This window comes from Aotus nancymaae, unplaced genomic scaffold (genome assembly GCF_030222135.1).
Source record: "Aotus nancymaae isolate 86718 unplaced genomic scaffold, 86718_ANA_hifiasm-v0.15.2.pri h1tg000004l, whole genome shotgun sequence".
In the NCBI taxonomy this organism is placed as follows: domain Eukaryota; kingdom Metazoa; phylum Chordata; class Mammalia; order Primates; family Aotidae; genus Aotus; species Aotus nancymaae.
In genome coordinates this window covers 66,264,586-66,289,811 of record NW_026988415.1, presented here as the reverse complement: position 1 = coordinate 66,289,811, position 25,226 = coordinate 66,264,586, and the positions used below count along the sequence as shown (strand labels likewise).

Here is a 25,226-nt window from a genome sequence, read left to right as displayed (position 1 = left end):
AGGGACATAGCAATACTAAACGTGTATAATAAACAACAGAGCTGAAAATATCAGAAGTAAAACCTAACAGAACTGAAGGAGAAACAGAAAAATCCACAATTATAGTTGGAGACTTCAACCTTCCTCTGAAAAACTGAAAACCACCTAGACAAAAAAATCAGCATAAAGAAGAATAGAACAAACTCATCGAAGAAAATATAGTCAATATTTATAGAACACTCCATCCTACAACAGCAAGGTACATATTCTCTTTAGGGCCCAGTCTACTTGGGACATAAAACATAGCACAACAAACTTAAAAGGACTGAAATCATACAGAGTATATTTCCTCAACATAATTGAATTAAACTAGAAATCCACAACAGAAAAATAATGGGAACCTCCAAATGCATGAAAATTAAACAATATGCTTCTAGCTATGAGTCAAAGATGAGTTCTGAAAGAAAATAAAAATATACTGAACTAAATGAAAATATAACACACCGAAGTTTGTATAACTAAAAAGGGAAATATATAACATTAAATGCTTAGAATTAAATTTAAAGTAAAGAAGAAAAGTCTCAAATCAAATTAGTAATCTAAGCATCTACCTCCAGAAAGTAGAACAAGAAGAGTAAAACAAACCAAAAGCAACATGAAATTAAAATAGAAAAAAAAAAGAAAATCAAGGGAATAAAACACTAGTTATGTGAAAGGATAAATGAAACTGACAAACCTCTAGCAAGTCTAATAAAAATAAAACACACAAATTACCAGTATTAGGAATGAAACAGAAGCTAATCACTATAGATCCTAAAGACATGAAAAGGATATTAACAAAATGCTATGAACAAGTCTATACATAAATTTGAAATTATGAAGAAATGAACCGATGAAGTAAACAAAAGCACAAACTACCACAATTCTTAAGATTAACACAAATCCCCATAATCTTTATCAGAAAATAGAAAACAATTCTTATTTTATGAGGTCAATATTAACCTGATACTAAAACCAGACAACACAAAAACAACTGAATATATAACAGTAACACTCATAAATCTCTCTCAACAAAATATCAGAACCCAGTACTATATAAAAAGAATTATCCTTATGATCAAGTGAGGTTTTATTCCAGGAGTGAAAGGTTGGTTCAGTATTCAAAAACCAACCTACATAGCACACCATTTTAACAGATTAAGAAGAAAAAACAGATGATACTAAGGCAGAAAAAGCATTAGACAAATGTTTTTATGACCCATTTGTCATAAAAACTCTAAGAAAATTAAGAATAGACAGAAACCTCCTCAACTCGATGAAGAATAATTACAAAAAAACATACAGCATGGCTGTGCATTCTTATAGCCCTATCTACTCAAAGAGGGTAAGGCAGGAGGATACCTTGAGCTTAGGAGTTGGAGGCTGCAGTGAGGTATGATCACACCCCAGAACTCTAATCAGGGTGATAGATATAGATACCTAGACACCTTGTCTCAAAACAAAAACAGAAACAAAAATAACACCCCCCAACCACCGCCAAAAAAAAAAAAAAAAAAAAAACCTTACAGCTAACATCACAGGTAATGAAGACAAAATGCTTTTCTCCTAAGATCAGGAAGAAGGTGAGGATGTCCACTCTCACCACTGCTATTAACCATATTACTCTAAAGTTTTAACTAGTATGAGCAATAGGGAGGGACATAGCAATACTAAACGTGCATAATAAACAGCTGAAAATATCAGAAGCAAAACCTGACAGAACTGAAAGAAGAAACAGAAAAACTCACAATTATAATTGGAGACTTTTCTTGCAATAAGGCAAGTGAGACGAACGGATGAATGAATGCATTCTCACACCATTACAGTGTTTCAAGTAAGGGATGGCCGTTGGCTGCTTTCAGAGGGTAAATTGCAACCAATCAACTCAGACTCTGTCCATCACACATTTATTCCCTCAAGATTTTACAACACAGGATCTAAGTTAATACACTTGTGGATAATTAATATGGTTAAGAGAACGGTTTTGGGAATGATAAAAGCTTTAGGTTCTGGAGCCCAGAGTAAATACTATTAACAGGTAATTCCCCTTTGGTCCTCCCCAGAGGGGCAACCCAGCACAAAATTAACATGAGTAAACAGACTGGAGACAAATGGGTGTGGGGCAAGGCCTTTGATCGTATCTATCTTTCCCTAACTTAAAATAATGGACCAGTCACCACCTTCAGCCTGTCCCAATAAAACCTTTCAGCCTTCCAAAAGGTTTGAGGTTATAATCTATAACTTTCCTTAAATATTTTCCATAATATTTTGCTGCCACCCCAAGTCAATAGCAACAGGCAACAAAAGGAAACAAACAGCATACAGATCATAAAAGAAGAAATAAAGCTATCCCTACTAGCAGATAATATAATGGTCCATTTAGAAAATCCCAAGAAATCCACAAAACAAACTTCTGGAACAAACGAAGTCAGCAAGATTACAGATAAAAGACCAACACAAAAATCAATTGCATTTCTATATTTGAGCAATGAACACATGGAAACGAAAATTAAATATACAGTATCATTTACAATGACTCAAAAAAAGAGAATACCTGGGTGTAAATCTATCAAAAGATCTAGAGGACATGTATACCGAAAACTACAAAACGCTGATGGAAGAAATCAAAGATTAGCATCAATGGAGAGACACAGTGTGTTCACAGATCAGAAAACTCAAGGGTAAAGTTATCAATTCTCTACTGCTAAAAATATTACAATTGAAAACGGATTTTTGACTTGCGCCAAGATGGCCGAATAGGAACAGCTCCAGAGCGCAGTCCCAGCAAGTTCCCTTAATCATAGGTGGGTGAACAATGAGAACACATGGACACAGGGAGGGGAGCATCACACACTGAGGTCTGTGCGGGGGAGGGGGGAGACTAGGGGAGGGACAGTGCGGGGAAGGGAGTTGGTGAGACATAACATGGGGAGAAATGCCAGATATAGGTGATAGGGATGGATGCAGCAAACCACATTGCCATGTATGTACCTATGCCACAATCCTGCATGTTCTTTACATGTACCCCAGAACCTAAAATGCAATATAATACATATATTTTTAAAAAGTTATAAAAAAAAATAAAATTTAGATTAAAAAAGAAATATTAAAAAATGGATACATATCTAGATTATATAAAGAATTCTCAAAACTCTACAATAAAAAAAAGCAATCCAATAAGAAAATGGACAAAAAGATATAAAAAGATTTTCACCCAAGAGGAAATACAATATTTGATGGCAAATAACTACATAAGATGCTCAACATAACTGGTCATTAGGGAACTGCAAATTAAGACCACAATAAGATACCACTACACACCTATCAGAACACCTAAAATAAAAAATACTGATAATACCAAATGCTGGTGAGGATGCAGAGAAATTTGATTTCTCACACACTGTTGGTAGGACTATAAAATGGTACAGTCATTCTAAATAAGAGTTTGGCAGTTTCCTAAAAAAGTAATGCACACTTACCATGTGACCTAGCAAAGGCATTCCTGGGCATTTATCCTAGAGAAATGAAAACTTAGATCCACACAAAAAGCTGGAACACAGTGTTCACAGCATATTTATTTCTAATAGCCAAACCTGGACAAAACAAAAATGTCCTGCAGTAAGTGAATGATTAAACATCTGTGGTACATCCATCCATGAAATACTACTCTGTAATAAAAAGGAACAAACTATTGATACATGTGACAACTTGGATGGAACTCAAGGACATTATGCTGAGTGAAAAAAGCCAATCTCAAGACATCACATATAAAGAATGATACCATTTATATGACAGTCTTAATATAATAAAATAATAGAGATGGAGGACAAATTAGTCACTGTCAGGGGTTAAGGTTAGTGACAAGGTTGGTAGTAAAAATGGTTGTGACTATAAAAGGGTAGTCTACTACTAGCAAAATTTCTTAGTTTTGATACTGAACTATAAGATTTAACCATTGGGGAAAAATAGATGAAGGGTTCACAGGACCTCTCTGTACTATATTTGCAAGTTCAGGTGAATCTATAATCATTTCTAAATTAAAGGTAAGACAAATAAACCAAAAATAGTATCAAGCTAACCAGGCACTCTGAGTCCGCTGAAAATTACTTTCAGCTCAAATAAAACAACAATGTTAGAAATGGTCATTATCTTAATGTTTATTTTAATGTGTCTTTCAGATTGCTTTGGCATAAACAAGGATTATGTTTATATCCTATTTATTGAAAATTACTGAATCATGAAAAATTAGAATATACAAAGATATAATCTAAAACATTTGTGGATTTTTTTTTCTTTGCTCTTTTCATCTTGCTTTTTGTTTCATTTTCAGTTTGTTTCTGGATTTCTAGAGACAGCATAATATTTGTGGATTTCATGTGCATGGGTTCAGCTACTCAAGAGCAACTCTCCAAATCCATAATATACATGTACAGGTTGAGCATACCAAATCTGTAAGTCTGAAATCCTAAATTCTCCAGACTCTAAAACTTTTTGACTGCCAACATGACACTCAAAGAAAATGCTCATTGGGACATTTAGGATTTCAGATTTTCAGATTTGGAATACTCAACAGGTAAGAATATAATATAAATATTCAAAAATCTGAAAAAAATCCCATAACAGAAATGCTTCTGGTCCCAAACATCCCCACCAAGCACTTTGGATAAGAAATACTCAACCAGTATTTGCCTGAAGCATGAATTTGAATGAAATGCTTTTTGGCATATGTTTAGGGGTAATTCACTAGTGAGTAAGCCAAGCTGACAGCTCAACGTCTACATTTCAAAGTTTTCCTCTACTAATTGTCAAGTGTAAATGTCATGTGACAGATCATATGCCATTGTCATATTTTAAAATTTGGGAAACCGAGCAAGCCAAAGGTTTAGATTACTTTTGAGAAATTTGGGTTACTCAATAAAATTACTTCTTCACATTCATTCCCAAATAATAATTTGTTTAAACATGAAAAACACAGAATATAAAAATGTATTTATTCTTTAAGCAGTTATATAATCAATCATATACATTTACAATTTAACAGTACTCAAATCATCCCTTTGTAAGCTCTCTTAGACTACAGGTTTTCAATAATTATTAATCTTCCTAAAATGTAACTGAAATTTCTCTAGCCTTAAGCCTAGGTCTAGTTCATGATGTTGCTAAAATTAAAACATGTTTTACACACACAGTATAATATTCTCCATAGTTTATTTATTAAGGCATACTTCAGCCATCTTTCTATTATACTAACCCTATCTCCTTTATCCTTTTCTTAAATGCCATGCTTTCTTACCTTTGTGTATGTGTATATGTATGCATATGTACCTATGTTAATATGTATGCATAGTTATGTGCCACATAATGTTCTGGTCAATTACTGACAGCGTATACAAAGGCAATTTCATAAGATTATAATACATATTTTTACTGTATCTTTTCTATGTTTAGGTATGTTACATACACAAATACCATTGTGTTCCAATTGCCTACAGTATTCAGTACAGTAACATGCTGTACAGCTTTGCCACCTAGGAGCAATAAGCTATATCACAGAAAGCCTACTGGTGTACAGTAGGCTTAGGTTTGTGTAAGTACACTCAATGATATCCACATGACAAAACTGCCTAATGATACATTTCTCAGAATGTATACTGGTTGTTAAGCGATATATAACTACATATACAACTTTTCCTTTCCAAATGTGGTTTGATTTTATCAGTTACTAACAGCTTAAAACAATATCAACAATACATACACAAATTTCCCTGGATGGTCAATAAGCACATGAAAAGATGCTCAACATGATTTATCATTAGGGAACAGCAAATTAAAATCACAAGAGATACCATTATACCTATATTAGAATAAGTAAAATAATTTTTATAAAAACATGACACTACCAAGTACAGACAAGAATGCAGGACAACTGGAACTCTCACACAACTGCTGGTGGCAATGCAAAATTACACGGCTACTTTGGAAAACTGACAGTTTCTTATAAAGATAAATATAAACTTACTATAAATCCCAGGCTTTCATATCATTTAGGTAAATACTTATGTTCACACAAAAACTTGAAAGCTTAGAGCAGCTCTGATTTTAATTCTAAAACCTGGAAACAACTCAAATGTCCTTCAAGTGAAGTAGCTAAACCAACTGTGATATATCCATATAATGGAAGACTATATAACAATTAAAAAAAAAATTATTGATATATGCAACAACTAGATGATTCTCAAATAAATTTCACTAAATGAAAGAAGTGAGACTCAAAAAGCCACAAATGATATGATTCCATAAAAGTGAATTCAGTGGGCAGGGAATGATGACACCATTTTGCATCCTGATTGTATCTTGCATTTGCCAAAAACAATCAAATACACAATAAAAATAGTGAACTTTGCTGTATGTACATTAAAAAATGAATTATTTTAATGTTTCTATATATACAGAAAATGTTTCCTACCTCACATTAGTTTCATCATTAAATTCTTCAGCCCATTTCTTCCTTGACTGTGCAGTAGTGGAACCATCTAAACGGTAATAGTCAATGTTTCGAAGCCACTTCCCCTCACCTGAAAATTTAACAAAAGAACACAAAAGGAATTTGATATACTGCTCTGTAGTAAGAGTAGATTTTCCACCCTGCTCATCATTTAAAAGTGTGTTTTATATATTCTATTTGTATAGCAAAATACATTATACACTTTTCTTAATCAAGAATTAAATTATATTATAAATAAATTCACCACAAATTTCATTCAAATAGATAGTGATGAGCTCAGGTATTTTAAAAACCTATTTCATCTATATCAGAATTTCTTAAAAGGGTTTCCTTGATTAGAATCCTTAAAAACTGTCAAAAGAATAAGATTAAACTTACATTTCGCTCATGAGGTGTGCTTTTATTATATCTGTAAATGGCCACATTTTTCTCCTTATTAACAACTTGATAATGATCAAATAAAAATGAGAGAAAAAGAATGCCTTTATTTATTCACTGAGCAAATATTTACCAAATGCCTACTATGTGCCAAAAATTATTCTATGGGGTAGCTACAAGTTTCAGTGTATGTTTCCATTTCATAAGCGGTGTGTGGGTATGGGTGTGCGTGTGGGTGGGTGTGGGTGTGTAAAGAATTACAGCTTTATAAGTTAATAATCTGACATGTCAATTTTAGACAGTAAGGTAAAGTTTTTTTTCGTTTAATCTACACCAGCAAGAAATGAGGTGAAATTTTATTCAAGACTTGTACCGATAGTAAAATACCAAGGGATTAAGGGCTTATGACTTTTCATATTTTATCATACATAATTTCTATTCTAATTGTTTAATTGTAAACACAATGCTACTATCTCCCATCCAAGCAAAATTCTATCATGCCCTAGAGCCTTAAAATAAAAACAGCTAACAAAACTGAGATTTCTTTCCAGCAAGCTCTTTAAATTTAGTACATTAGTTAAAAAAAAGATGCTTTTCCACGTTTCTTACCTATATCTTCACTGATATAGAAAACCCAGAATTTCCTTGTTAAAAATTAATACCCATGAAAGTCATTTATGATTTTTTTCAATTAAAAAAAAAGACACACACATTCAAGGAAAAAAGAATTTGAGATGAATAGTTGGATAAATACGTAAGAGGCTGGAGTCATATTTGCATTAATTGTTCACTTGAACAGGATAATTAGTAAAATAAATAATAATCATAGATGAATGGAAAATGATATGACTATTTTTAAAAGCATTTCAACATACTCACCTTTTATTATAATGCAAATGAATATCTCTAATACCACCTCGATGAATACAACACTTAAAAACTGATAGAGTCATTATAGGTTAGTAGTTAAGAACACAGACTTTGGAGTGACACTCCCTGAGTTTAATCTCAGTTTCACCATTTACTAACATTTTCACTTATGGCAAGTAATTAAACTCCTTGTGCCTCAGTTTCTTTATCTGTAAAATGAAGATAATCAGAGTACCTATTGCATAGGGTTATTATGAGGATTAAGTGAGATAATATTTTTAAAACTACTTAGAATGGTGCCTATCACATGGTAATTAAAAGCTTATTGAGTACTTAATATTATCACTCAAGATCCCATGACAAATTACACCTGCCTCTATTACGGCACATAATATATGTGTTTGATCCTCTTCTATACCATGATTTCCTGTAGTACCCCTTAAACCTAGCTCAGTGCTCACTACACAGTGGCAGTGGTAATGGTAGTAGTAGTGGTAATAGAAGTAACTCAAAGGCAGATCAATCTGATTGATAAGTAAACATTTACTAAAGACAATTTACAAAATCAAAAATAAACTAGCAAGCATATAAAAAAATACAACCCTATTAGTCGTCAGAAAAATACAAACTCAAACAATGACAATTGTTTTTACCCATTAAAGATGAAGAAAATGTAGTTACAATATATAGGTACACATGTTTAAATAAGCATTTTCCATTTATTGATGGTAGTAAATTGGTATGTTTTTGCAACATAGGCTTTTCAATCATGAAAAACTGCCAGAACATAGAATCTGAGTAATAATGTTTATAGTGATAATAGAAAAAATATATTTAAGCTTATATTTAACTATAGTCAAATTTAAAAATACACATACATACTACACATATATATGTTAAAAATATGCCAATAACTGACTCTAGAAAAAAAGAAAGCAGGGAAATAAGAAAGAAAAAAAGTGCCAGTATGTACCTAGGAAAATACCTAACTAGAGCATCATTCTCTGTATTAAAAAAACAGGGAAGATCCAGATAAGGGTAATTTATTTCCTTATCATTTCGACAAGTATTTACTATGGACCTACTACATGTCTAGCTTGGTGCTACACAAAAAGTATACAAAAATGGATAATAATGAACCTGTCTTCAGATCTTTATGAGACAGACATAATTCTCATACAGCATGAAGCATTCTGGGAAGCCCCGTGGAGTTATCTGTCCTCTCACACTCCCCATTTCCCCTTTCCCACAGGCCCTGGTAAACAGCATTCTATTTTATGTCTCTACAAATTTCACTACTCTAGGAACATCATAATAGGAAACATGTAATATCTGTCCTTTTTTGACTGGCTTAGATCAGTTAGCATACTGTCTTCAAGATTCATACATGTTCAACCATGTGTCTAAGTTTCCTTCCTTATTAAGGCTAAATTTTGTTCCACTGTATGTATATGCCCCATTTTGTTTATCCACTTATCTGTCAATGGACACTTGACTTGCTTCCATGTTTTGGTCATTATGAATAATGCTGCCATAATGTGAGTGTACAAATACAAATACTTCTGTGATACCCTGAACTCAATTCTTCTGGGTATATACCCAGAAGTGGTATTGCTGAATCTCATGGTAATACCATTTTTATTTTTTTTGAGGAACATCACACTGTTTTCCACAGCAGCTATACCATTTTACATTCTAACCAATAGTACACAAGGGTTCCAATTTCCCCATATCCTCACCAACTGCCATTATTAATTATTTTTTCATAGTACCCCATCCTAATGGATGTGTGGTGGTATCTCATTAGAGTATTCATTTGCACTTCCCTAAAGATTAGTGATGCTGGGCTTTTCATGTGTTTCTTGGCCATTTGTGTATCATTTTTAGAGAAATGTCTATCAACTCTTTTGCCCATATTTAAATCAGGTTATTTTTGTTGTTGTGTTGTAGGAATCCTTTATGTATTTTTGACATTAACCCCTTACCAGATATATGATTTGCAAATATTATTCCCACATGGTAGCTTGCCTTTTTACTCTGTCAAAACGGTAAATTTTATGTTTTATGTATATATATTTACCATATTACTAAGAAGAAAAAAACTACCTATAAGAAGAGCTCAGGCTAAGATGGCTTCAATGCTGAATTCTAACAAATATTTAAAGAATAATTAAGCTCGATTCTTTACAAACACTTCCACAAAACTGAAACAGGAACACATACCAACTCATTCAATCAGGCCAGTACTGGGGAAGGAGGTAGAACAAGATGGATGAATAGAAGGTTCTACTGATCAACCTCCCAGCAGAAACAGCAAATGTTATAATATCTACACAAAAAAGCACCATGATAAGAAACAAAAATCAGGTGAGCTATTATAGTACCTGATTTTAATTTCACGTCACTGAAAGAGGCACAGAAGGGTGAAAGACAGTCTTAAATTGCCAATGCCACTGCTATCTCAGCCCCCAGAAGTGGCCAAGTGGCATGGGGAGAGAATCAGTGCACTTGGGGGAAGAAGAGTGCAGTGATCATAGACTTTGAATTGGAACTCAGCCTATGCCTGTGAAGGGAGCATATATACCTGCCCAAACCAGAGGGGAATCACCCATCGCAGTGGTCAGAACTTGAGTTGTGGTAAGTCACGCCACTGTGGGCTAAAGTACTCTGGGGTCCTAAATAAAACTGAAAGGCTATCTAGGCCACGAGGACTGCAACTTCTGGGCAAGTCCTAGTGCTGTAAAGGGCTTGGAGCCAATAAAGTGGGGGCACTCGACCTAGGAAGATACCAGTTGGGGTGGCTAAGAGAGTGCTTATGCCACCACTCCTCACTCCTCCAATTCCAGGCATTGCAGCTTGAAGCTCCAAAAGAGACCTCTGCTTTCTACTTGAGAAGAGAAGAGGGAAGAGTAAAAAGCACTTTGTTTTGCAACTTGGATATCAGCTTAGTCACGGTAGGATAGGGTCCTGGGCAGAACTGTGAAGCCCCTATTCCAGGCCCTAGCTCCCTGGGCAAGAAGGCAAAAACTGACTGCTTTCAATTGAGGGACCCAGTCATGGCAGGATTCATCACCTGATGACCGAAGAGCCCTTGGGTCCTGAATAATCAGCAGCAGTAACCAGGTAGTACACATTGTGGGCCATGGATTAGACAGAAATGTGTTAGGTTCTGGTGAGACCTAGCATCTTGAAAGTTGTGGTGGCTACAAAGAGACACCTTCCCCTGCTTGAGAAAAGAAGACAGAGGAGTAAAGGGGACTTTATCCAGCAGTATAGATACAAGGTCGGCCACAATGGACAAAAACAACAAATGGGCTCTTGGGTTCCCAAATTCCAGGTCTTGGCTCTTGAATGGCATTTTTGGACTGAGCCTGGAGCAGGGTGGAGCCCACTGCCCTGAAGGGTGAGTCTCTGGTCTGGCAGCATTCACCAAAAGCTCACTAAATAGCCCACAGGCCTTAAGTGAACACTGGCAGTACTCTCTGTGGTCCTGTCATGGTGGTGGCCATGAAGAGAGAGTCTTCTGTCTGAGGAAAAGAAAGAGAAGAGTAGGAAGGACTTTGTTTTGTTACTTCGGTGAGAGTTTAGCCAAAGTAGAATAAAGCACCAGGTATATTTCTAACATTTCTGGTTCTAGGCCCTGGGTCCCATAAAGCATCTCTAAACCTGCCCAGGGACTGAGAGAAATCTGTCAACATGAAGGGAAAGACCCAATACTGGCAAGCTTCACCACCTGCTGAATGTACAGCCCTTGGGCCTTGAGCAAACATAGGCAGTAACCAGGTAGTGGTTACAGTGGGCCTTGGGCAAGACCCACTGCTCTGCTGGCTTAAGGTCTGACCAAGTACTGTACAAGCAGTGGTGGCCATGGTGGTGCTTACGTCACCGACCCCCTAACCTGTTCCAGGCAACTCAGCACAGAGAGACTCCATTTGTTGGGGAGAATGTAAAGGAAGAGAACAAGAGTCTCCATCTGGTAATCCAGATAATTCTTCTGGATCTTAACCAAGACCACCAAAATGGTACCTCTTCAAGTCTGCAAGAACTAGTGTTACTGTCCTTAGGGTGACCCCTAATGTGGATAATGTGGATACAGCTGCAGTGACCAAAAACTTGGATGACAACACCCAAGTCCCTTTGAATACCTGGAAAGCCTTCTCAAGAATGATAGGTACAAACAAGCCCAGACTGCAAAGACTACAATAAATACCTAACTCTTCAATGCCTAGACACCAATGAAAATCCATAAGCATCAAGACCATTTAGAGAAATATGACCTCATCAAATGAACTAAATAGGGAACCAGGGGAAAATCTGGGAGAGACAGAGAGAGATATGTGACCTTTCAGACAGAGAACACAAAACAGTTGACTTGAAGAAACAATGAAATTCAAGATAACACAGGAGGAATTCAGGCTCCGATAAGAAAAATTTAATGAAGAGGCTGAAATAATTAAAATAAATAAAGCAGACATTCTGGAGTCAAAAAATGCAACTGACATACTAAAGAATGCATGAGTCTCTTAATAGAAAATTGACAAAGCAAAAGAAAGAATTAGTGAGCATGAAGATAAGCTACTGGAAAATACAGTCACAGAAGACAAAAGATAAAAAATAAAAAAGAATAAAGCATGCCTACGAGGCCTAGAAAATAGCTACAAAAAAGCAAACCTAAGAGATATCAGCCTTAAACAGGAGGTAGAGAGACTGACGTAGTAAGTTTATTCAAAGGGATAATGATAGAGAACATCTCAAATCTAGAGAAAGATATTAATATTCAAGTAAAAGAAGGTTATAGAATATCAAGCCAATCTAACCCAAAGAAGACTACTTCAAAGCATTTAATAAACTCCTAAATATCAAGGATAAAGAAAGGATCCTTAAAGCAGCAAGAGAAAAGAAACAAGTAACATACAATGGATCTCCAGTATGTCTGGCAGCAAACTTTTCAGTGGAAATCTTACAGGCCAGGAGAAGAGTGGCATGAAATATTTAAAGTGCTCAAGGAAAAAGAACGTTTACCCTAGAATAGTATAAACAGAAAAAACATCCTTCAAACATGAAAGAAAAATAACTTGCCAGACAAACAAAAGCTGAGGGATTTCATCAACACCAAACTTGTCCTACAAGAAAGGCTAAAGGAAATAATTAACCAGAAAGAAAAGGACATGAATGAGCAATAAGAAATCCTCTGAAGGTACAAAACTCACTAAAAACAGAAAAGTATACAGGAAAATATAGAATAACAATGTAACTGTGGTATATAAATTACTCTTACAATAAAAGCAGAAAGACTAAATGTTGAAGCAACAAAAATAATAGCTACAACAACATATCAAGACATAGTACAATAAGATATAAACAGAAACAACAAAAAGATAAAAAGGAAACAAAGTTAAGGTGTAGAATTTTTATTAGTTTTCTTTTTGCCTGTTTCTTTGCCTGTTTACAAGAACAGTGTAAAGTTGTTAATCAGCTTAACATAACGGGTTATAAGATAGAATTTGCAAACCTCATGGGAGCCACAAAGTAAAAAAACATAATGGATAAATGAACAAACAAAAAACAAGAAACTAAACCATATCCATTAGAGCAAATCACCTTCACCAAAAGGAAGACAAGAAGGAAGGAAAGAAGTCAAGCCCAAAAAACAACCAGAAAACAAATAACAAAATAGCAGGAGTAAGTCCCTATTAATCAATAAAAACATTCAGTGTAAATGGACTAAACTTTCTGATCAAAACACAGAGTGGCTCAATGGATTTTTTTAAAATACCCAATTATCTGTTGCCTACAAGAACACACTTCATCTATAAAGACTGAAAATAAAGGGAAAAAAAAGATATTCCATGCCAATAGAAACCAAAAAGAGAAGGAACAGCTATACTATATAGGACAAAATAGATATCAAGAAAAAAAAAAACTGTAAGAAGAGACAACAAAGGACACCATATAATGATATAGGTCAATTCCACAAGAGGATATAACAATTTAAAATACATATGCACTCAACACTGGAGCACTTGTATATGTAAAGCAAATATTGCTAGAGCAAAAGAGATAGACTGCAATACAATAATGGCTGGAGACTTCAACACTCCACACAGAAAATCAACTAAGAAACACCACACTTCATCTACACTATAAACCAAATGGACCTAATACATATTTACAGAACATGTCATCCAACAGCTATAGAGTACACATTCTTTTCCTCAGCATGTGGATCATTCTCAAGGATAGATCATATGTTAGGTCACAAAACAAGTCTTAAAACATTTAAAAAAAAAAACTCGAAATAATATCAAGTATCTTCACTGACCACACTGGAATAAAAGGAGAAATTAATAACAAGAGGTATCTTGGAAACTATACAAAAACATAGAATTTAAACAATATATTCCTGAATGACCAGTGGGTCAATGAAAGACAAGAAAATTGAAAGTTTTCTTTAAAAACTAATGGAGGGCCGGGCGGAGTGGTTCACGTCTGTAATCTCAGCACTTTGGGAGGCCGAGGCGGGTGGATCACGAGGTCAAGAGATCGAGACCATCCTGGTCAACATGCTGAAACCCCATCTCTACTAATACAAAAACTTAGCTGGGTATGGTGGCACGTGCCTGTAATCCCAGCTACTCAGGAGGCTGAGGCAGGAGAATTGCCTGAACCCGGGAGGCGGAGGTTGCAGTGAGCCGAGATCGCGCCATTACACTCCAGCCTGGGTAACAAGAGCGAAAAACTCCTTCTCAAAAAAAAAAAAAAAAAAAAAAAAAGAAAAGAAAAAAGTAAACAAAACAAAATTGGCAAACTTTCAGCCAGACTAAGCAAAAAAGAGAGAAGACTCAAATAAATAAAATCAGAGATGAAAATACATTACAACTGTTAGAGCAGATATTCAAAGAATCATTAGTTGCTATTATCAGCAACTATATGCCAATAAATTGGAAAACCTAGAAGAAATGAATAAACTTTTAGACACATACAACCTACCAAGACTGAACCATGAAGAAATCAAAAAACTGAACAGACCAATAAAAAGTAATCATATTGAAGCCATAATAAAAAGTCACCCAGCAAGGAGAAACCCTGGACCAAACAGCTTCACTGCTGAATTCTATTAAACATTTCAATAAGACATAAGACCAATCCTACTCAAAATATTCTGAAAAGTAGAGAAGAGAATACTTCCAAATTCATTTTACAAGGCCAGTATTACCTGATAACAAAACCACATAAACGCACATACAAAATTAAACTATAAGCCAATATCGCTGGTGAATACTGCTGCAAAAATCCTCAACAAAACAGTAGCAAACTGAATTCAATAATAAATTAAAATGATCATCCATCATTACCACCTGGGGCTTATCCCAGGGATGCAAGAATGGTTCAACATATACAAATCAATGTGATACATCATATCAACAGAATGAAGGACAAACACCATATGATCGACTGGGCGCAGTGGCTCACTTGAGGAGTTCGAGACCAGTCTGGCCAACATGGTGAAACCTCATCTCTACTAAAAATACAAAAATTAGCTGGGCACAGTGGCGCATGACTGTAATCCCAGCTACTCGGGAGGAAGGCTGAAGCAGGAGAATTGCTTGAACCTGGGAGGCAGGGGTTGCAGTGAGCCAAGATCACGCTATTGCACTCCAGCCTTGGCAACAGAGCGAGACTCTGTCTCAAAAAAAATCAAAATCATATGATCATTTCAATTCATGGTTTTTTTTTAAAAAAAAGCATTTGACAAAATTCAATATCCCTTTATGATAAAAACACTAAAAAAAACTAGGTACATAAGGAACATATGTCAAAATAGTAAGAGCCATCTATAACAGATCCATAGCTAGTATCATACTAAAGAAAGAAAAACTAAAAGGCTTTCCTCTAAGATCAAGAACATGACAAGGATGACCACGTCCATCACTGTTATTCAACACAGTAGTGGAAGTCCTAGCTAGAGTAATTAGACTAGAGCAAGAAATAATGGACATCAAAATTGGAAAGAAAAAAATCAAATTATCCTTGTTTGCAGATGATTTGATCGTAACTTGGAAAAATCTGAAAACTCCACCAGAAAACTATTAGAAATAATAAAGAAATTCTGTGAAGTGGCAGGATATAAACCTAACATGCACAAATCAGTAGCATTTCTATATACCAACAGCAAACAACCTGAAAATCAAGAAACTTATAAAATTTAAAAAAAAATTCAAAGACACCGAAAAAGTAATCTCATAATACAATAGCTATAAGTAAAATAAAATACTTAGAAATTAACCAAAGAAGTGAAAGATCTCTCAATGAAAACTATGAAATAATGCTGAAAGAAACTTAAGACCCAAAATCACAGGAACATATTCCAGGTTCAAGGATTGGAAGAATCAATATCATTAAAATGTCCATACTACCCAAAGCAATCTACAGATTCAATACAATCCATATAGAATACCAGTGACATTCTTCACAAAATTTTTTTTAAAAATCCCTAAAATTTATATGGAACCACAAAAGACGCAAAATAGCCAAAACTATACTAAGCCAAAAGAACAAAAGTGGAGGAATCACATTACCTGACTTTGTACTACAGAGCTATCGTAACCAAAACACTACGGTACTGGCATAAAAACAGACACATAGATCAACAGAATGGAGAACCCAGAGATAAATGCATACATCTGCAGTGAACTCATTTTTGACAAAGTTGCCAAGAATATACCCTGGGGAAAAGACAGAACAAAACTAGACCCCTATCTCTTACCATATGCAAAAATCAAAACAAAATGGATTCAACACTTCTATATTAGACCTCAAACTATAAATCTACTACAAGAAAACATTGGGGAAACACTCCAGGATACTGCAATAGGCAAAGATTTTTTGAGTAACACCCGACAAGCAGAGGCAACCAAAGCAAAAATGGACAAATGTGATCTCATCAAGTTAAAAAGCTTTTGCAGAATAAAGGATACGGTCAACAAAGTGAAGAGACAACCCACAGGATGGGAGAAAATATCTGCAAACTACCCATTTGACAAGCAATTAACCAGAATATATAAGGAACTCGAACAACGTTATATAATAACCTGATTTTAAAATGGACAAAATAATAGTCATTTCTCAAAAGAAGACATACTTACGGCAAACAGGTACAGGAAAATGTGCTCAACGTCATTCATCACCAGGAAAATGCAAATTAAACTATGAGATATCTTCCCACCCCAGTTAACTTGGCTTTTATCCAAAACTCAGGCCGTAACAAATGCCAGGGAGAATTTGGAGAAAAGGGAATTCTTGTACACTGTTGGTGGGAAAATAAATTAGTACAACCACTATGGAGAACAGTTCAGAGCTTCCTCAAAAAATTAAAAATAGAGCTATCATAGAATCCAGCAATCCAGGCCAAAGGCAGTGGCTCATGTCTGTAATCCCAGCACTTTGGGAGGCCAAGGCAGGCAGATAACCTGAGGTCAAGAGTTTGAGACCAGCTTGGCCAACATGATGAAACCCTGTCTCTACCAAAAAATACAAAAATTACCTGGGCATGGTAGTGCACACCTGTATTCCCAGTTACTGGGGAGGCTGAGGTGGGACAATCTCTTGAACTCTGGAGGTAGAGGTTGCAGTGAGCTGAGATCATGCCACTGCACTACAGCCTGGGTGACAGAGCAAGACCTTGTCTCAAAAAAAAGAAAAAAAAATCCAGCAATCTCACTTTTAGGTATATACCCCCCCCAAAAAAAGGAAATTGGTATATCGAAGAGATAGCTGCAGTTTCATGTTTACTGTAGCACTGTTCACAATAGCCAGACTTGGAGACAACCTAAATGTCCATCAAGACGAATAGATACTAAAAATGTGATACATACATAGAATGGAGTAGTATTGAGCCATAAAAGAGAAAGATCCTGTCATCTGTAACAACATGGATGAAACTGGAGGTCATTAAGTAAAATAAGCCAGGCACAGAAAGACAAACTTTGCATGTTGTCAATCTATTTGTGGGATCTAAAAATAAAAATAATCGAACCTCATGGAGATACAGTGTAGAAGGATGGTTACCACAGGTTGGGAAGGGTAGTGGGTGGTGGGGTGAAAGTATGGATGGTAAAAATGTACAAATACATAGTTGGAAAGAATAAGAAGTAGTATTTGCTAGTACAACAGGGTGACTACCGTCAAAAAAAATTTAATTGTATATTTTAAAATAACTAAAAGAATGTAATTAGATTCTTTGTATCACAAAGGATAAATGTTTGAGGTGATAGATAACCCATTTACCCTGATGTTATTATCCATTGCATGCATATATCAAAATATCTCATGTAACCCATGAATATATACCTACCATGTATATATATACACCATGAATATATATACCTACTCACAAAAATTAAAAGGAAAAAAATCAGATGTATTATTGGAGTCAGGAGGAGGGAAGTCAGTACTGAGAAGTGTTAATGGACATGAAAGATGAGGAACGGATAGGAATTAATCAGGTGAAGAAGACAGTGTGGGTGGAGAGAGCATTGCAGGCAGGTAGAAACATGGCCATCAGCCAGCAGTAAAAGCAAGAAGAGATTAGCAGAGATAATCTATGTTACTGGCTGTAAAATAAATGCAAATTAAAACAAATACAAGATATCATTATTCACCTATTAACAAAGGTTTTAGTTATTATGGCAATGGTTTAGTGAACATTCAAGGATTGCTACCAGGAGTACTAATGCAATTGTTCTAAAAAGTAAGTTGACAATGTTTCAAAAGTCCTAAAAAAGATCATACTTATTGGTAAATGATTTCCTCTCTTATGACTCTACCTTAAGCAAAAAAGTTTAAAACTCAGATATAAATTTATGTACAAAAATATTCATTGAATTTTATTATTTAAAATGTTGAAAAATTAGGCCAGGTGTGGTAGCTCACACCTATAATCCCAGTGCTTTAAGAGGCCAAGGTGGGCAGATCACTTGAGGCCAGGAGTTTGAGACCTGGCCAACATGGCAAAACCCCATCTCTACAAAAAACACAAAAATTGGCCGGGCATGGTGGCACACACCTATAATCCCAGCTACTCAGGAGGCAGAGGCTGTAGTGAGCCAAGATTGTTCAGCTGCACTTCAGCTTGGGTGACACAGTGAGACCCTGTCTCTGAAAAAAAGAAGTTGAAAAATTAGAAAAAAACAAATGATTAAATAAGTTATGTGCAGCCATATGATAGAATGTTATACAACCAATATTACATATGCAAGATATAATACTTTCATAATCAGGACCAAAAAAGAGCCAATTAAAACATTCCATTGCCAACAACAAAAAACACTAGCAAACTGAATCCAGGATCATATAAAAAGAATTATACACCATGACAAGTGGGATTTATCCCAGGTATGCAAGGTTGGTTTAACATTTGAAAATAAAAGTAATTTCCTTGACATGTACAGGTAAAGAAAAAAGAAAATCAAAGTAAAATACTATCTTAATAGAATAAGGGGAAAAAAAAACCATGACATGATCATCTCAACAGCTGCAGAGAAATAAAATAGTATGTCACACTCTTTCATGATATACACATTCAACAAACTACAAAGAGAAGAGAATTTCTTCAACTTGATAAATAGTATCTTTGAAACTAACATCATACAAAATGTTGAAAAACTGGATTCCATCACACTATGATTAGGGACAAGACAAGGATGTCAGCTCCTGCCGCTTTCACACAACACTGTACATGAGGTTTTAACCAGGGCAACTGGATAAGCAAAGAAATAAAAGCCATTCAGATCAGAAAAGAAATTATCTGTATTTGCAGATGACATGACCTTGTACATAAAAAATCCTAAAGAAATTATCAGAATTAGTAACTGAGTTCAGCAGGGCTGCAGCATACAGGATCAATATACAAAAAGTAATTTATACATTTGCAATGAACAAGTTGAAAATGAAAATAACAAAATTTCGTTCAGCCTCAAAAATAAAATAAATGTAACAAAAGTGTAAAATGTATACTCTGCAAACTATAAAAGATTGGTGAAATAAATAAAAGACCTAAATAAATGGCAAAACACTCCATATTCATGGATAAGACATAATATTGTTAAGATGGCAATACTTCTTAAAATTAACTATACATTCAACACAATCCCTATTAGCATCTAAGCTGACTTCTTTGTAGAAATTTGTAGGAGATTCTAAGGTTGATATAGAATTCCAAGAGATCTGGAATAGCCACACTTACCAATTTCAAAATTACTTTCAAAGCAATGGTAATGAAATGGTGCAGTAGTAGCACAGAGACTGACATATGGATCAGTGGAATAGAACTGAGAGGGTCAGGAAACAAACCTGTGTCTCCATCATCAACTCCTTTTTAATAAGAGTGACAAAAGCTATTCAATAAAAAAAGAATATTCTTTTCAACAAACAGTTCTGGGACAAATGGGTAACCACAGCAAAAGATTGAAGTTAAGCCTTTATCTCATATCATGCATAAAAATTAACTCAAAATGGATCAACAACCTAAGTGCAAGGACTAAAACTATAAAACTCTTTTAAGAAAACACGAGTTAAATCTTCACTTTTTATTTTGGAATGGTTTCTCAGATATGACACTAAAAGCACAAGCAACAAAAGAAAAAAAATAAAATGAACGTCAACAAAATAAAACATTTTTGTGCATCAGATGACACACTCAAGAAAGCAACAGATGGCCAGGTATGGTGGCTTACACCTGTAATCCCAGCACTTTGGGAGGCCAACGACGGAGGACTGCTTGAGCCCAGGAGTTCAAGACTAGCCTGGGCAAATAAAGGGTGACCTCATCTCTATGAAAAAATTAAAAATAAATAAATTAAAAATTATAAATAAATAAATAAAAAATAAATAATTTAAAAATAATTTATTTTTAAATTATTTATTTAAAAATAAATAAATAAAAACAGATCACAGGAACTATCTTTTAAAAAAGAAAGCTCTAGCCATGCTGGCAGGACACACACACCAAAAAATAAAAAGAAAAAAATAAAAACAATTAAAAAATAAAAAAAAGAAAGCAAAAAACCCAGAGAAGGAGAGAAAATATTTGCAAATCATATATATGATAAGAGCCTAGTATGTAGAATATATTTTTTAAGACACTTACATTTCAACAACAAAAAGACAAGCAATCCAATTCAAAAATGGGCAAAAGACCTGAATAGACATTTTTCCAAAGAAGATAAAGAAATAGCCAACAAGTACATTAAAAGAAGTTCAACATTATTAGTTAATAGAGAAATGAAAATTAAATCATAAGATACCATTTCACAACCATTAGGATGGCTGTAACAAAAAAAAAAATGAAAACCAACAAGTGTTGATAAGAATGCGGAGAAACTGAAATGCTTGTACATTGCTAGCAGGACTAAAATAGTACAGGCAGTGTAGAAAACAGTTTGGTGGTGCTGTTTGTTTAAATAAATGAAAGCTTGTATAACAAATGTACACAGCAGCACTATTCACAATGGCTGAATGATGAAAACAACCCTGCTATCTATCAAGACCACATATTACATGTTTCCATTTATATGATTGGTCCAGAATATATCAATCTATTAGAAACATAAAGTAGATTAGCGGTTGCTTGTGTGACAGAGTTTTGGGCTGGGTAGGGGAATAGTTAAAGGGTAAAGAGTTTTATTTGGTAGTGATTAAAATGTTCAAAAACAGACTATAGTGATGTTTGTACATCTATGTGACTGTATTAAAACCACTGAATTCTACACTTTAAATCAGTGAATTGTACAGGATGTGAATTCTCTCTCAATAAAACTGCTTTAGAAACCAAAAAATTTTAATTTATCCTACAACTGGTAGCAGGGATTTTTCTTAAGTAAGTAGAAAAATCTGTAACAGGGATTTTTCTTAAGTAAGTAGATATTAGCTGCTCTTGTCACCAAAAAAACTATGTGAGATGATAAGTATGTTCATCTGCTTCACTACAGTAACCATTTTACTATCTATATGTATCCCATAACACCATGTTGTAAACCTCAAATATACACAATACAGTTTTATTGTGAAAAAAGACTATATATATATATGGATAAAGACAAAGAGACATTGCAAAAAAATGTTGATATGTTAGGGATGTGAGACTCCAGGTAGTTTTGTTTCTTTTGTTGTTAAAATGTTTGTATGATATGTTTAAATAAGTATTTTAAAAATTACAATATAGAAATATTCGTAGCTCACCTTTATAAATAAGGGGTTTATCTTTATCTTCTGTCTTCTCCCTACTAGCTAATTCAAGAAAATCTTCAATCAAGTCCAGAGATATGAGGGACTGGCTGAAAACAAGGCTAAAAAAACAGATTAGCGTTCATGGATTAGAAGATTCTTAGTAAAGATATCACTTCTTCCTAAATCAATCTATAATTTTAACACAATTGTAATAAAAATCCCAGCAGGATTTTTCTTGTAGAAATTACAAGGTGATTGTAAAATGTACATGAGAATGCCACACCAGAGGAGGGAAGACAATTCTGAAAAAGAAAAACAAAGTTGGAAGCCTGACTCCTCATGATTTCAATACTTACAAAGGTACAGTAACCAAGACAGTGCAGTCCTGGTAAACGGACAGGCACAGATCAATAGAACAGAAGAGAGTCCAGATAGACAGCCACATAGTATGTTTAACTGTAGGGCCCAGGCATTTCAATGGTGAAAGTAATCCTAGCACTTTGGGAGGCTGAGGCAGGCAGACTGCTTGAGCTCAAGAATTCGAGACTAGCCTGGGCAACATGGTGAAACCCTGTCTCTGCTAAAAATACAAAAACTAGCTGGGCATGGTGGTGTGCACCTGTATTCCTAGCTACTGGAGAGGCTGAGGTGGGAGGATCACCTGAGCCTGGAGGTCAAGACTGCAGTAAGCCATGATTGTGCCACCGTACTCCTGCCTGGGCAACAGAGCAAGAGCCTGTCTCATGAAGAAATTAAAAGAAAAAAGAAAGAATAATCAAGCAGGTGAAATAAAATAAAGTCTGAGAGATGTCCACTAGATTTGAGGATTAGAAGGTCACTAGTGACTTTACAGGGGGAAATCTCAGGAAAGCAACAGAGTAGAAGCCACACAACGTAAACCGAAAAATGATTTTGAAGACGGAGAAATACAAATATCAACTAAAAGCTCTACCCAAAGAAATAAGTTCAAGGTGCAATAGCTAGAAGCAGAAATTAACACTGAAGAAATAACCTGAATATGCAATCAAAACTAGTGGTTTACAAGGAAGATAGTTGCTTGTATTGGCCTAGCACTACCATAACCAAATACATCACATCTTTAGGAAGGAAGGAAAAATAACGGATTTGTTCAAATACATTGTTTAAGCAATAAAAAGGTTATCAAAAGGTTCATTTATATAATAAATATAGTAAAGCACTTACACTTTATCTCCAATTTCCTCTGCCATTCGAAGAATTTCAAAGAGAAGTACCATTTTTCCAGAATGCTCTAAAACCTCAGCATCAGCATCTGTAACAAAATCTTTGTACCAGTCTGGAGCTGGGCTGCTTGGATTAGAAGAGGAAGTAGCTTTACCTAAATAAGACAAATGGAACATAAGTAAGTAGGTAAATTAGAAAAGAAACAGAAAGAGAGCAAGAGAGACAGAAAAAGACCTATCCATAGGGAGAATAAGAGAGAAATTGATGGGGACTTGGGAGAGGGGAGAGAAAAAGAGGCAGGCAGGCACACACACACATGCAGCACAGAAAGACAGAGACTATCCCAGAGTGAGTTCTAGAGAGAGAAAGGGAGAGGAAGGAGATACCAAATAAGAGAACAAGCAAGAGATTGACTCTGAGAGACTGCAAGTGTAAGAGACAAACCCTCAGAGCAGAAGTAGAGCTCAGAAGAGAGACTCAAAGAGATGGGAAACCACCCCCCTCCCACCAGGCCCCAAGAGCTTAAAACCACCCCCAAACATACTCCATGAGACAGGAATCAACAGAGATGGAAAGGCAAAGTTATCAAGAGAGAAAAGACCTTGGGGGTAGAAACATTTCATTGTGCTACTAGGATCTGGAAACTGCCAAGAAGAATTAACCCCAGAATCAGCATATCATATTAAATGATTTTGTTCTTATATATTTTCCCCACAAACTTTGACTATGAAAGGTGGAAGGAGAAAGTAGCACAAAACAATCTAATAAAAGATTTAAACATAGTTTGATTCAGAATAAGAAATATGCAGGTTTACAGCATGTTTATACACTTTCTCAATTGCTTTTTAATGCAAAGTATTTTAAAATATATTTCTGTTACAAAAATTTAAATAAATACCCAGAAAACTATATAAACGAAACAAACGTACTTCCACATTCCATCTTCATCAAATTTTAACACTGTTAAAACTTCGGATGCAGCTGAAGCCTAACATGTGATCTTATACGATCCCATTCTCTTTCCTTCCTTCTTTTCCAATAAGTAACTAAACCCCTAAATTATATATTTACCATTTTTATGCATATTTTTATGTTTTTAACTACATGTATATCACTGAACTGTACAAATGGCTATACTGTTTGCAAAATCCTACAAATTACTTTTTCACTCAAAGTGAGACTTGCTCATGCTTGTCACGGAGCTCCTGTTCAATCAATCTAATTGTCATGTAGTATTCCACTGCATGAATACACTATCATTTATTAGTTATCCTCATAGACATCTAGATTGTTTCTTATTTTTGGCTACTATGAAAGAACTGCAATGAATATTCATTGTTGAGTATATTTTTCTTAAATACTGTGTGTATTCTAAGTTTTAAATTTTCTGGCATAAAGTTATGATTAGAAATTTTAAAAATATCATTTTAGACATACTTATAGTCTTTATCAAATACTTTTATTATCAGAAGTTCCTCAGAATGTAATCATGCTAACTTTCCTCAGGCTGACTACTAATACTTTCTGCTGTTAGCTTCTCCTGATGTTATTTCCTCAGGTGTAGCTACAATCTGTGAAATTCCTGGGTAGCCTTGGTTAAGGTCATATATCTCCGGAGTAATTCTACATTTGTTTCTATCAGATGCTCCAGGTAATCACCAACTCAGAATTACTTGTGAAATCAGTATTTCAGCTTAGGATCTTTTAGACTATATGAGTAATATAAATTCAAACCATAAAGTACGTGAGGTGAAGGCCATGATCGTAAATTCAATAAAACTATTTTTCCCAACCAAGAGTCCTGGCTGAAATAGATAAGCTTCCTTGTCATCTCCCTGGACTGTCCATTGGATTATAAACTTTAAAGGGATTCAGCTTTGAGAAGGGGTCAGAAAACTCTCCAACTTATAGAGGACTTGAAGTCTCGAATCCTGTCCCTGGATAAATGAAAATTAAAGCTGCTAGTCTCAAGACTAGCATCTCCCTAGGATTTCCATAGCATACCTTCTTCAATTTACCATTTAGG

At 34.9% G+C, this 25,226-nt stretch overlaps 1 protein-coding gene across 11 annotated transcripts in view; it reads right to left on the bottom strand.

Moving 5' to 3' along the window:
- The window catches only part of ATRX (ATRX chromatin remodeler), a 282,824-nt gene that overhangs the window by 67,569 nt on the left and 190,029 nt on the right, over positions 1-25,226 (bottom strand). For all 11 annotated transcript variants that reach the window (XM_064362920.1, XM_064362928.1, XM_064362917.1 and 8 more), the window contains 3 exons: positions 23,201-23,354; positions 22,010-22,116; positions 6,485-6,593 (listed from right to left, as the gene is read on the bottom strand). In XM_064362920.1, the coding sequence (XP_064218990.1) occupies positions 6,485-6,593; positions 22,010-22,116; positions 23,201-23,354 (370 nt within the window). The remainder of the gene's footprint in view (positions 1-6,484; positions 6,594-22,009; positions 22,117-23,200; positions 23,355-25,226) is intronic.